Source organism: Ascaphus truei, chromosome 2 (assembly GCF_040206685.1).
Source record: "Ascaphus truei isolate aAscTru1 chromosome 2, aAscTru1.hap1, whole genome shotgun sequence".
NCBI classification, from domain to species: domain Eukaryota; kingdom Metazoa; phylum Chordata; class Amphibia; order Anura; family Ascaphidae; genus Ascaphus; species Ascaphus truei.
Window position 1 is genome coordinate 66,257,865 of NC_134484.1, and position 13,638 is coordinate 66,271,502.

A 13,638-nucleotide genomic window follows, 5' to 3' on the forward strand; every position below is an offset into this window, starting at 1 on the left:
GTTCTGTCTCTGGTTTTAAATATATATTGCCATGCTCAGTAGCACTCCTCTTTGACACCTATACGCATATATGTGTTCACTTGACAGCTTGCCCACCCTGTCTCTGTTAGAGCACACAGAGATGTCACAAACAGGATCAAACCCATCCCCTTCCATGTCTTGGCCTCTCAGCTAACTGTAAACAAAATATATAAAGAAAAGGCTGTTAATCACATACATGTTTAATTAATTAAAACAAACTGTCATTTTGTCCTAGGGGGGATAATAATAATAATAATAGCATGCTCTTGTATAGCGCTGCTAGTTGCACATAGCGCTTTACAAAGACATTTTGCAGGCACAGGTCCCTGCCCCGTGGAGCTTACAATCTGTGTTTTTTGGTGCCTGAGGCACAGGGAGATAAAGTGACTTTCCCAAGGTCACAAGGAGCCGACACCAGGAATTGAACCAGGCTCCCTTGCTTCAAACTCTCAGTGCCAGTCAGTGTCGCTACTCACTGAAAGGATGGCACCTTTAACCAACAAGATACATTAAGTGGAGAAAATCCAGGCACTGCCTGTTCCCAAGTGCCTTCTCCACCCGTAATCATCCCCCTACATAAAGGGTGGGCAAGTCCAGTCTTTGACTGAGCCACCTGCGCGGACGCTGGGATATCCTGAAAACCTGACCTGTTGGGAGGGAATTGAGGACGGGTGTTGAGCACCCCTGATCTAGAACATGGCTTAGTAAAAGTACTAATACATATAACATGGTCATTTATCAAAAATGTATATTCTGTTTTGTGCAGCGAAGTTAGTATACAGAGGACGCTCTTGGTAATTGTTATCATTAAAGCAACCTTTTTTATACCAGTCAAATAACGCATTGGTAAAATAATTCATTACTTTATTATAGAAGTAACAAAAAAATTGCATATTGTTCTTATTTATTTAGGCAACTGTGGCACTTTTGGAGTTAGACATTGAAATTAAAATGGAAAGGATTGGTGCACAGCGATGTTAGAATTTTTACACACAAAAATGCCCCCCCCCCCTTTCCACTGTAAGTCCCCCCTCCCTTCCAGCGCCCCCCAAAACAAGATATATTTGGCAAAATGTAGCAACCACTAAAATCTTCTTGCTGGACTATTACTAATCGCAAACAGTACAACTTTGACTCAAGTACCAGTGCTACAATTCCTGTCCAAAATATAAACCGTGATTTAAGAAGTGCCGTGGGTTTTATTCTCCAATTCTCTCCAACTCGGTTTTAGTTTTTCCCCTACGGATGACTATTGCAACGGGTGGAAGAAAAAAAAAAGTCAGAAAGAAAATTTATGAGCAAACCTGGTCCCCACAGCTGCAGTTTCTGTTTCCCCGTCTCACTTGTAAACGATAGCTACTCTGTAGGTCAGTTCTACTGTGGGATACGCAGACTTGCAGGTGAGGGAGGACATATACATGCACATTTAGGATGGTAGGTTCCTCTTCAAACCAGGTTAGCACGTAACCTAAACCTTTATGCTGATATGGGTTTATTTTATTTTTACAAAGTTAGTGCTAGTAGTATATAGGTGGTAAACAAATTAAGCAATAGTTAAAAATGATATTGTAATCATTGATTTAAACTGCACTGAAAGTTATAATCATCCTTATCGCACACGTTTCTCTTTGCAATTGTATATTTTTTTTTATACAGTACTCTACAGCCTGGTTACTGGCAACTGTATCATTTACACAATGTTAATTGTTGTTGTCAAAGACGTATTTCAACACGTGCATCGCAAAACCTTTTTTTCTCAAAAAACAGTAAACAAAACGGAAAAATATAATTTAAAGTTACGACTTCAAAGTAAAATGTAACAAGGCACGGCACCGGCATGCTACATAAATAAGAACACGAGAGCAGTAATATTACTGTAGGAGTGATACCAAGACTGCTGTTTTTTCGGGGACATTATGTAGACAAGTGTCCGATGTGCGATTTAGCAATTTGTAGCAAGATTCTATACAGGCATACCCCGGTTTAAGGACACTCACTTTAAGTACACTTGCGAGTAAGGACATATTTTCAATAGCTCCATCCGTAACCCCTGTGTCCGTACGCCCGCATCGCAAGTACGGACATTTATTCTGCCCTACAGACAGCCGTTGTAGTGACGTGCTGATTACCCTCGCCCAATAGCGGGAGCATGTGGGAGAGAAGCTGGTGAGGAGGGAAGAAGCTGGCATATTTTGAAAATGTATGGTACGTATGAAGTACAATGAAACCTGATCAGGCCCCTTAATGTAATACTTCTTGATGCGTACTCTAACAACTGAACACACGGGGGTCTCCTAAATCCTGGATTTGATAGCTTGATGTGCACAGGGAGCTCCCTAAAACAGGCAGTCTCTTGCTTGTCCATTTCTCTGCTTTGCAAAAGTAACCGGGCCTCCAAAAAAGTTATTTACTTGTAGCTATTTTTCACATCAGTCTCATTCCTCTATTTTTTTATGGAGGGGGACAAAATAGAAATACATGAAATGCAAAATTATTATCCGTTCCATAAACCTTCTTGCATACATAAATGATATGGACAGGTGAATCCATGTGTACATTAGTTTATCCACTTAAAATCGTATTCCCTCCTGCCATAACTCTGCTTTCCTTTATCCCTTCCCAAAAGTAACCATTCTGCACAAGCAAAGCATCGATTTCTTCAGAAAACTAGGCTAATAAAATGGTCAGATTTATGGTACACAAAATACCTCCCTAAAGACGTGTTGGCATGTATGCCGTCAGGGCCGCCAACAGAGGGGGATGGGGGGGGGAGGGGAGAGAGAGAGAGCCGGGAAATGTGTCCCGGGCCCGGTGGCTGAGGGGGGCCTGGTCAGTGCTGGAAGTTGGGTCCAGCCAGAGATCGTGTCCAACTTCTGCTTAAGGCTGCCAGGCCTCTTGGTTGCTGCCGGGCCCCAGCTCTCCGGTGTTCGTTCGTTCTCTCTCTCGTTCTCTCTCTCTCTCGCACCGGCATGACAGAGAGGTCCGGCACGGGAGAGTAAGCGAGGCCCTATTTGGGGGGGTAGTGTATGTATTTTGCGGGGGGAATTGTATGGGTATTGGAGGGGAATTGTGTGTGATTGAGGGAGCAGGATTGAGTGAGGGAGGAAATTGAGTGAAAGGGGGTGCAAGGGAGTGAGGAAGAGAGAGAGGGGTGAGGAGGGGAAGAGATAGTGAGGGAGGTGGGTAAGAGAAATACATGGGGAGAGGGGGAGGAATAGAGGAGGCGGCACGTGAGGGAGTGTGAAATGGGGGGGCTTGCAAGACTGTCAACATTGGTGAAGGGGGTATGGGGGAGGCCAGTCGAAACTCTAGTCCTAGGCCCCGGGAAATCTGTCGGCGGCCCTGTATGCCGTTACTATATATGGAATAGGAGTGTGCCTACATTTTCACAGATAAGTGTTTTTGATCAATTTATCTATTGTTATGACCCATCTGTTATTGTCATTGCATTAGGTATGTCTTGACAATTTAATACTTCAGTAACATTCACAATCAATCACTTTTTCAACAGCTTGTTGCTAGAGCCTAGGTTCCTAAATTTGTGCAGCAATTACCACAGATTATTCCAAAATAAGGACAGAGGGAAAAACAAATATGGAAAAAACATCAAAAACTAGTTTCCAAAACGACTGAAAAACAAGGACATGCGTTCAGACATCAAGAGGACGCTGAATGCTGTGTTACCACATGTAAACCAAGCATTATAGTGCATTCCAAATAAAAACAAGGACACACTCACAAGCAGCTTCCACAAGCAACGCCAGCCAATCCCAATTTAATCATATGTGAGAGCAGCCACTGGATAAATATTGAGAGGTTGGAGTTCACATGTACATATATGGATGTGGTATTACTAAGTACGTGAGAACACAACTTTACGGAGACATTTCAGTTGCAGAGAATTATTTTGTGCCCCGGGTTACATTTGTTTATGCAGGAGAGGTACTATAGGCTAAATAAACACAGAATGATATCTCCGCTATGTGTTACCTTGAGATTCTATGAAACATCTGCACGAAATGACTGGACCACCAAAGTCTTTGCAATCTCTTCCAAGGTGAGGAAGCATCTGATAAATGCTAGTGCTATTAAACTGCTGATGTTACAAGTGAGTTTAGAAGCCACACTACTTTATTCATGTCCTGCATTATTATAATTAATAATAATCGTTATTGAATATTATTTGTCACAACCACTTCTAGGAGTCTGTCCAATGCATTCACTAACATTTATTTTTCAAAATAAGCACATAACATTTCATCTTAACCTTCCCCATCTGGCTTCTTAGCACAAATGATAGTTTTAGAGCTCTGTTCTGTAAAATGTTGCTGCTTTGGGGTATTTTATATGCATAGTAGCAAAGCAGTGGCCTATTACTAACCCTTAGGCCGCACGTATAGTGCCCACGACGGGACACGTGACGTCGCTCGTCGCCGCTAGCGAAAGTTGTATTTCGCTTTACGGCAGCGTCACGGGCGACCAGGCCATTGATTGGTTCAGGGGCTGTCACATGAGGCGACAGCCTCTGAAAAATCAAATATTGTCGGCTTCAAAAAAATCCATCGCTTTGTCGCCGTCGCGCTTACTATTAGCGCACGCGGCGGCAACAATGCATTTGTTTACCGGCGACGTCGCGTCGCCGGCACTATAAGCGCGGCCTTACTTGGCTGGAATCTAGAATTAGAACCCAGTTTATGTTTCAGAACAATATGTTTAGTATGAATAGTTTTATTTATAAAATAAAATAGTTATGCATTATGGAGACTGTTTTGAAGCTGCATACGTGGAGATATTAATGCAGCGAGGGGATATGATCCTAAGAGTACTGTCTCTAGATTGGAGACCTACAGAAGGAGTATATTGATAACTAATATGTTCCACCCATGTGCCATGCAAAGAGACTGCAATCTACTATGAACACTTGAGTGGAGAATCACTACTGTAAGTGCCAATACAATACGGAGTTTTGCACCACGATCCAACATTACCTACCATTCAAGTCAACGTTGGATCAGGCTGCAATATCCTGAACTGGCACTTAATGAAGCCCGGCGTTCTTAACCTAAAAAGATGGGGGTCTTTGCAGATGTAGCCATCCGTGGGACAAAAACTGCCCCGGTGCGGAAGGATCCGATAGCATGGACCCACCATGCATCTCCAGAGCCACGGGTTGAAGCTTTTTCAGTTGCGGGCTCCGGAGACCGTAAGTGTCGCTACATCTGTAATAAAGGCCTGTAGGAGGATATTTCTGCAGTAACATGACAGGTGACACACTGCGTGGACATTTGCATATGATAACCCAGTATCCCTGGCTGCAGAGGAAGCATTATATGCCAAGAGATAATGATGAAAGGCAGGGTTGCAGACCCGAGACAAGTGAATGTGCTCACAAGTGGCATTTGAATTTGCCGCTTCAAATCATTCTGATTTAAGAAAACAAATAATACAACACAGACTAACACTGCAGTTAAATTCACAATTACCAGATCACATCACAATAAAGTTAAATCCGAACATGTTTAACCGTCAATAAATCACAGGCAGAGAATAGGAAATTCCCAGGGGACCCATTTTTCACACATATCTCTATTATTCCATCATCGTCAAGCTGTTATGGCAGTGTTAAAGCATAATAAACATCATCACAAGCAGAAGGGTGGGTGAATCTTTCTTCTGTGTAAGGAAGCATGATGGAATGCAGGAGGCCTACTGTGAGAGCTGTCAATATTAAGCAATCCCACTTGCAGTTCTCCAGCCTACTGTGACCCTTTCAATAACCAAGTCTGCCCTTTTGCCCTACTGTCAACCTACGGAGGGTTACGAAAAATAATGAACAGGAGCAACAGGAAAAAAAAAAATCAGGGAAATGAAAGCGGGTGGATTAAGAAGAATGGATATACACTTCCAAGTCTCGCACATTGAAGGCTTTAGATCAGTGGTGTGCAGGACATAACCCCCACTGACCCACAATTGACACTACTGTTGCCCTCATGCTATCCATCAAGTTACAATGTTCCTCCATCTTTTACTGACTAGTGCGAGAAATATGGTCAAATGCTTCTTAAGAGGGAAAGGAGGGGAAAATAATAGTATGCTACATACAGTGTTATTAAATCCATGAAAGGGTTTACAATGGTGTGGATTTTAATGTTTTTATGTGTTTTTAGTCACAAAAAGCGGATTGCAGGCACACGTCTCATCAGTATAGAAAAGAGGTAGGCTGCCGGTGCTCAAGATAGGGGGAAACCCTGCATAACCCCAATAGGTATCACAAGAAGAAAATATCCAGGCACTCTGTCGTCATATAAGGTGATTTATTCAGCAAAAAAATACCAACTAGTTTTTTGCTGAATAAATCACCTTATACTGTATGCAGACCGAGTGCCTGGACATTTTCTTCTTTTTATGTTGTTTTAGGACACTTCTAAAGTGAGTCCAAAATGTATATTTCCAGGATTATTTAGGGAACTTGTTCGAATGCTTTACAAAGTTCATAACATACACAGTACGTTGCTAATAGGACACAAGAAATATATAGTCAGGATTTCACCCCAGAGGTGGCTGCATGAAAGTCTTTTATGTACATTGCAAAGGGCACCATTAAAATACAACATTGTTTCTATTATGAAGACAGACTCGGTTGACGGTCCCATGAGGAGATAAACCTTTTTCCCATATTTATGTATATGATTTGTATGTAATGCATTGAAAATATGTTTCACTGTGAATATTGGAGGGCTGCCATTTCGTTTGCATCAGAACAGACTCCACTGACAAAATAATAGCTTCCATTGGCTAAATCACTATAAAAGAAGTTGACATATCCGTATCACAATAAAACTGAGTTAGCAGAGTACAACAATTACCTGGTGGCAAGTCTGGGTCAGTGGGAGCTGCCTGCTGAATCTTCCGAGGTTTCATTGGGGATTTGGCACTTTCTGTAGCGCTGCGGTTGGTTGAGCTGGAGCTAGAGCTTTCAAGATCTTCCTGTAAAACAAACATCAAATAATCATTGCAATTGGTCACACAAGGAGGAAAAAGGGAGGTTAAGACAATATTCTTATTATCCTGGAAACATTAACAGACTTTATTTAATCCCACTCATCACTGGGGAAACGGGAACATAACTCTATATAATACTTGAGGGGCTTGAAAGGAAGATTCAGGCCGGGCAAGTCTCACTCATTTGGAAAGCAAGCTCAATGGTTTAGCATGACTGTTCGTACAGATTTCAATGTCATTTATATTTTAGCATCAGGTGACTTGGGGATATCAGTGGAGTATAATGCCTTAAAATAAATGTTTTTCTATTACAAATGTGTTTGTGAAAAGCCAAGGTGAAAAATCCCAAATCTTACTTGTTTGGGTTGTTCAACATTGACAGCTAAATAAATGTGTATATGCACGAATGCACTGGTTTTTATGCACTTCAAACTGAATATATATATATATATATATATATATATATATATATATATATATATATATATATATATATATATATATATATATATATATATATATATATATACACACACATATATACACACACGTTTCGTTTGTATTACCGTAATATTCACAAACCAGGATTTTTAAGGGACTTCTTTTGCCACTTACAAAATACATCCCCCCTGCTCCATCTAAATCAATAATGGACTCCCCCCCCTCCTTTTAAAGAGTAAAATGTAATTAATTAGAAAATAGCCATTTGGTTGCCAATTGATAACAATCAGATTCTACATACTCTAAATGGCCTATAGGTGTGCAGAGAATATCTGATAGCCCAGCACGGAGAAGAAGAAAAAAACACTCAATTATCAAAGTGTTTAAAAGTAATTAAGTAATATTAGCCCAATAGTTGCTGACGATGCAATTTTAAGAAGTTTATTCAAAGAAAAAACTGAAAATGACACGGATCCCTTTTTTAAGCATCGGAAGTGTTGCTGTTAAGCCAATACGTGTATCTACTTGATTAATTCTGCAATTGTTCTTAAAAAATGTTCTAATATATTATTTCAACCTACATTACACTCCAACAGGGGTCCCCAATGTCGTCCGCCAAGTTTTTTGTGGGTGCCCCCGACTATAGTGCCGTCGACAGCTGCTGCGTACAGGTACACGAGGAAGTCGGCCCCAACTTCTGTATCCACGAGTGGGACCGGCATGGCACCAGAGAGCTCCCCTCAAGTTGTACGTGTATTGTGTGCACGTGTACACATTAGTTGGTGCCCAGCACACTCTGCTGAAAGCTCAAGGGTGGCCGTGGACACAAAAAAGGTTGGGGGCCCCTGCTCTATCAACCACAAAATATTCAGCAAAATATTTGCGTGTCAAGACACTTTTAAAGATTCACTTCTACTCACCAACATATATACTGCTCATACAACAATAAAGAGGAAGCAAATAATACAAAGTAGCTGCCCCAACAACCCTAAAAAGGAGCATTCCATGCTACAGTCTCATTTGAAATAGTTATGAAGCAGGAGCTACCCAGAGCTGAACCGCAGTCATTTCAGCTCTGAGGATTCACTGGGTCTCAAAACACTTCCAAATAGGTTCTGCTGGAACTTCCTGGTTCTTAAAACTCCCGCGGTGCGCAAACCAATCGAATGATGTTGTAGTTTCCTATTGGCGACAATACTGCAAGAGCTTTAAAAGTCAATTTTCCCCCCCAGCAGGGGATGATACTGGGGGGCTTCTTCGGAGCTAGGTATCTCGGGAACGAGGGGGTCCCTGGAGCTAAACAATAACGCGGCTCAGCTCTGGGGACCACAAGCTTCCCACCTGAGAAAAAAAAATAAAAAAACCCCAAAGCAGAACTACACCTTTAATGAGGTTTAAATTAATTTGTCATTTTCAAGGACCAAAATCAAACAAAGCCCAACAAAAAATAGTACAAAATATCCAATTTTTCTTTTAATATGTGCTACGTTTGAGGTGTTATTTTTGTGGGCTAATGTTACAATTCCAAAGATGCAGTTAGCAGGGCTACGTTTTGAAGCAGTTGTAAGATATCGCACAACCGACTTTTTCAAGATTTCCCAAAAATTATCAGGATTAAAGCCGCAAAACTTGTGAAATCTTATCTTAAAAAAAAAAAGAATAATAATTTATTTTTAATTTAATTTAACTCTTAATGTCACTTTAAATTCATTTGAATGCATCCTTTCCTTTCCATAGCAGGTTTTAACAAACCTCCCAAGCAGCGCAAGTTCTTTGCAACACATTCCTGTTTGTGATCATTTGCTGCTAATGTTCCCAGCAGTTTGTGCTGTAAACTGTAACAATAGATAATATTACCTTAGTAATATGAGGATAGATTGTAGCTGCCGAGTTACACTGACTGAAAGATTGATTTAAACTTAAAGGCGGCCATTTAGTTAGGCACACAATCAGGATTTTTACAGATCTATAATAGGAGCACTAAACGTTTGCCAGCTTACAGTATGTAAGGATGTAGAATTATACATCGTCACATACTTTGCAAAGCTATTGTAAATTTATAGTAGTAGTAATCTGTTAAACTCTCCTGCGTACACCAATAACATCCCTGGTTATAAGGCCGCTGGTCTCCTGTCTCCGTGCAGTGCCAAGAACAGAGAACGCTTAACCCATGTGTCCACTTCTCACTGTAAATTCCTTCACATCTTACATATTTGTTCATGATCTATATCTATCTATATATCCATCTATATAGAAACAGCAAATGTATCTGCAATAATATCTGAAAAGGACCCCCAAGATTCTTAGACTGCAACTCCAGACCTTTTCATTTAAATAACAAAAAGGTGTGTGTGTGTGTGTGTGTGTGTGTGTGTGTGTGTGTGTGTGTGTGTGTGTGTGTGTGTGTGTGTGTGTGTGTGTGTGTGTGTGTGTGTGTGTGTGTGTATATATATATATATATATATGTGTATATATATATATATATAAAAATTTGAAAATCTTGGTTGTGAGTGTCTGGAGCCCATTTGATTGGTCTGTCGGTCTGCCCGCCCTCCCACGGCTCTCATTCCGCCCCCCCCCCCCCCCCGAGCACGCTCTACGGCTCTCACCTCCCACAGGCCGCTCCCTTCCCCGGCTCTCACCTCCCACAGGCCGCTCCCTTCCCCGGCTCTCACCTCCCACAGGCCGCTCCCTTCCCCGGCTCTCACCCTTCCCCGGCTCTCACCCTTCCCCGTCTCTCACCCTTCCCCGTCTCTCACCCTTCCCCGTCTCTCACCCTTCCCCGTCTCTCACCCTTCCCCGTCTCTCACCCTTCCCCGTCTCTCACCCTTCCCCGTCTCTCACCCTTCCCCGTCTCTCACCTCCCCACAGGCCGCTCCCCCAGCTCCCCATCCCCGAGAGCGCTCCTCTGGCTCTCTCCGCCTCTCCCTTCACCGGCTCCTACCTTCAGCGTGGGTAGGACGGTGAAGGACATGTTTAACGGCAGGACGGGAGCTGGGAGCTGTACGGGCCGGCGGGGCACGGCACCTCCTCACCGGAGCGTCTCAGCTCCGCCTCGCCTGGGGTAACGGGCACCGCCGAGGAGCCAGAGGTGGAGGAGGAGGGCAGCCGGTACCCGGAGGAAGAGGAGGAGCGCGGCGAGGAAACGCAGGGGAAGGGATCTTTCACGCGTCCCTGCCTTTCACGCAACGCCCCCCCTCCCTGGCCCTGCACCCCTCCGCCCCGCCCCTCCACGCCCCCCGCAATGCCGGGTATATCAGCTAGTCTATTATATATATACATCTATCTTATATACATATATATACCACACACACACACCTTTTTGTTATTTAAATGAAATGGTCTGGAGTTGCAGTCTAAGAATCTTGGGGGTCCTTTTCGGATATTATTGCAGATACATTTGCTTTTAACCACTTCAATGCCAGGAGGAACTGCAACAAATTGGAAAGCAAGAAGTGGCTTGGCCCTCTGGCAGTAAAGCAAGAGATCTTGATCATCAGCCTGAAGTGCTGACTCACGCAAACCCAAATTATACTCACGATCGGTACCTGCCATTGGGAAGCGAATAGGTGCCCTCTATTGCTTTACAGTGCGTTACACGCCACTGAATGGCTCATTTTAAATATGTTAGTGAGGAAATTATTTGTCTTAAATGCACATAAGGAAAACAACCATACAGACAACACTACTTGTTACACCTATTGACATAAAAAATGTTAACTTCTGTTAAATAAACGTTCAAAAAAAATAAAAAATAAAAAAATAAAAAAACATTTTTTTAAGAATGTAATGAAGTTCTAGTGCTTTGCCTCGCATTCAATTTACTGAGAGGGAGCGGCTCAGTGAGTAAAGACACTGACTGGCACTGAGATTGCTGCAGGGGAGCCTGGTTCAATTCCCAGTGCCGGCTCCTTGTAACCTTGGGCAAGTCATTTTATCTCCTCAGTAGATAGATTGTAAGCTCTACGGGGCAGGGACTGTCTGTAAAGTGCTACGTAAAACTAGCAGCGCTATACAAGAACATACTATTATTATTATTACTGAGCAGCCGTTGTCAAGTACTAAAAAAAAATCAACGTGAAAGTCAGATGCACAACTTAATGCAACCTCTGATCACTCCAGGCACATAATAACTTAGTCGTCCCATGGTTCTGGGACTCTGCTGTGATGTGCATAATTTAAGATTGAAACTAGTACCAGTTCCATGACGGACACTGGCAGCAGTGCAAAGGTCCCATCATGGTGACATTTCAGTCCTGTGTTTGTTGTCACACACTTATCCCAATTAATGCGGGAATACTTACGATACTCCTACATCGGCATGGGGAAACAGATAGCTAGCGCTACACGAGAATCTAATCATAACATGGGGTTAGGATAATGGTGCGGTTACCTACATTTGTTTTGGGTATCAATTTGAGTACACTATGAAGGTGTGATGACTACAAAGTGCGAAAAGCTCGGAGATGCAAGGCACAATATAGAAGAAACCATAACCCCCCCAACAGGTTAGGTTTTCCGGGTATCCCTGCTTCAGCACAGTCGACTCAGAGGCTCAAGACTGAGCCCCTGATTGAGCCACCTGTGCTGAAGCAGGGGCTGATTGAGCCACCTGTGCTAAAGCAGGGAATGATTGAGCTGCCTGTGCTGAAGCTGGGATATCCTGAGAATCTGACCTGTTGGGAGGGTCTTGAGGACTGGAGTTGAGCCCCTGGAATAAACGCTACAATGTTCATAAGCTACATGAAGCCCATTACACCTGCCTCATTATCATACACTGTGAGACAATGAAGACATTCATCTTGATATAGGCAAGCAACAGAGCACAAGTGGGCATTTTAGCTTCCAGATCCCTTTAAAGACAGTCCCAATAACAACAATGTGAGACATGGCACTGCAGATAGAGAAAATAAGTGCAAAGCCACTGAAGATAGCCACTGTTTGTAGCGTATATTACTGTTAGTCCACTGATTTATATTATTAATGTCCGTGACTTAACGCTGCAGTTCAGTCAATATCCTGCATGTGTTTTTTTTTTAATAAATCAGTTCTGTAGTAAGAAAAAATACTTTTAGCATTTTCTGTTTTAAAAAAACAACTTTGAAAGACCAATTTTCTTGTATTCTATTTTAACAGCCATTTGCTAAGGCACTGCCCCTTCATGTCCTGTCACAAGCCCTGGCACGCCCCTTTGTCAGCCCTGCCCTCCCTCTAGCACATGTCAGTGCAGGAGTGCTCATGAATATTCATGAGCTTCCACTGACAGACAAGTAGATTATAAACAAATCCCAGCTTTTAATATGTCACCAAATTTCGACCTATCACTACATGGAGAACGAATTGACCGGCAACTATACAGTTCTTTAGGTAATTAGAGATTGCACACATGAAACTATTGAAGTAAAAAAATAAATGTAAAAAAAAAAAAAAAAAGACTGAACTGCAGCTTTAAACACCATAAGCAATGCGTGCAAAACCCTGTATCAAAAAAAAAGTGTTTCCAAAGCACATTCCTATACAAGTTTATATTATAATAAGTCCTTAAAACAGGGGTGGGCAACGCCAGTACTCTAGAGCGAACAGGTAAGGTTTTCAGGATATCCCCGCTTCAGCACAGGTCAGTCTTGCATGGATATCCTAAAAACCGGACCTGTTGGACTGGAGTTGCCCAACCCTACCTTAGAATCAAGCATTCATTGATTCTGCATTCAAAGTGCAGCGTTGAGAATACTGACAGTACTAAATAAATGACCCAAAAATAGCAGTATGGGGTTATGAGGTTAAAGAGGGGGGGGGGGATGAAAAGAGAGCTATCAGCGCTATCAAAATAAATGGAAGAAACCCAATCCACCTTTATCAGGACACACTCTGCATTTGTTCACTAATGATCTCCAGCAGATCTAACATGTCAGTCCTGTCCTCTTCTCCCAGAGCTAATTAAAGATGCTCCATGAAGCAAAAAGTAGCTGGGATCCTAGGAGCACCAAAGGGGTCTCCAAACAGATAAACAAACCCCAGGTCACTGCCCAGAGCAAATGAGCTATTACGTCTGTCTCTTAACCCTTTTGCTGCTGGAAAGGCCAGCAATGCATTGCGCCAAAGCAAAGTGGTTGGCTTGTTATTATTTTATCCTTCTATATACTGTAAGGCCAACCAGGCACTTAGGTTCCTGTT

The 13,638-nt window shown here is 42.5% G+C and overlaps 1 protein-coding gene across 7 annotated transcripts in view; it reads right to left on the reverse strand.

The window, feature by feature from the left end:
• Positions 1-13,638, reverse strand: part of VPS13B (vacuolar protein sorting 13 homolog B) — a 1,123,013-nt gene that overhangs the window by 1,035,700 nt on the left and 73,675 nt on the right. For all 7 annotated transcript variants that reach the window (XM_075582636.1, XM_075582637.1, XM_075582642.1 and 4 more), the window contains exon 4: positions 6,888-7,008. In XM_075582636.1, coding sequence (XP_075438751.1) covers positions 6,888-7,008 — 121 coding nt within the window. The remainder of the gene's footprint in view (positions 1-6,887; positions 7,009-13,638) is intronic.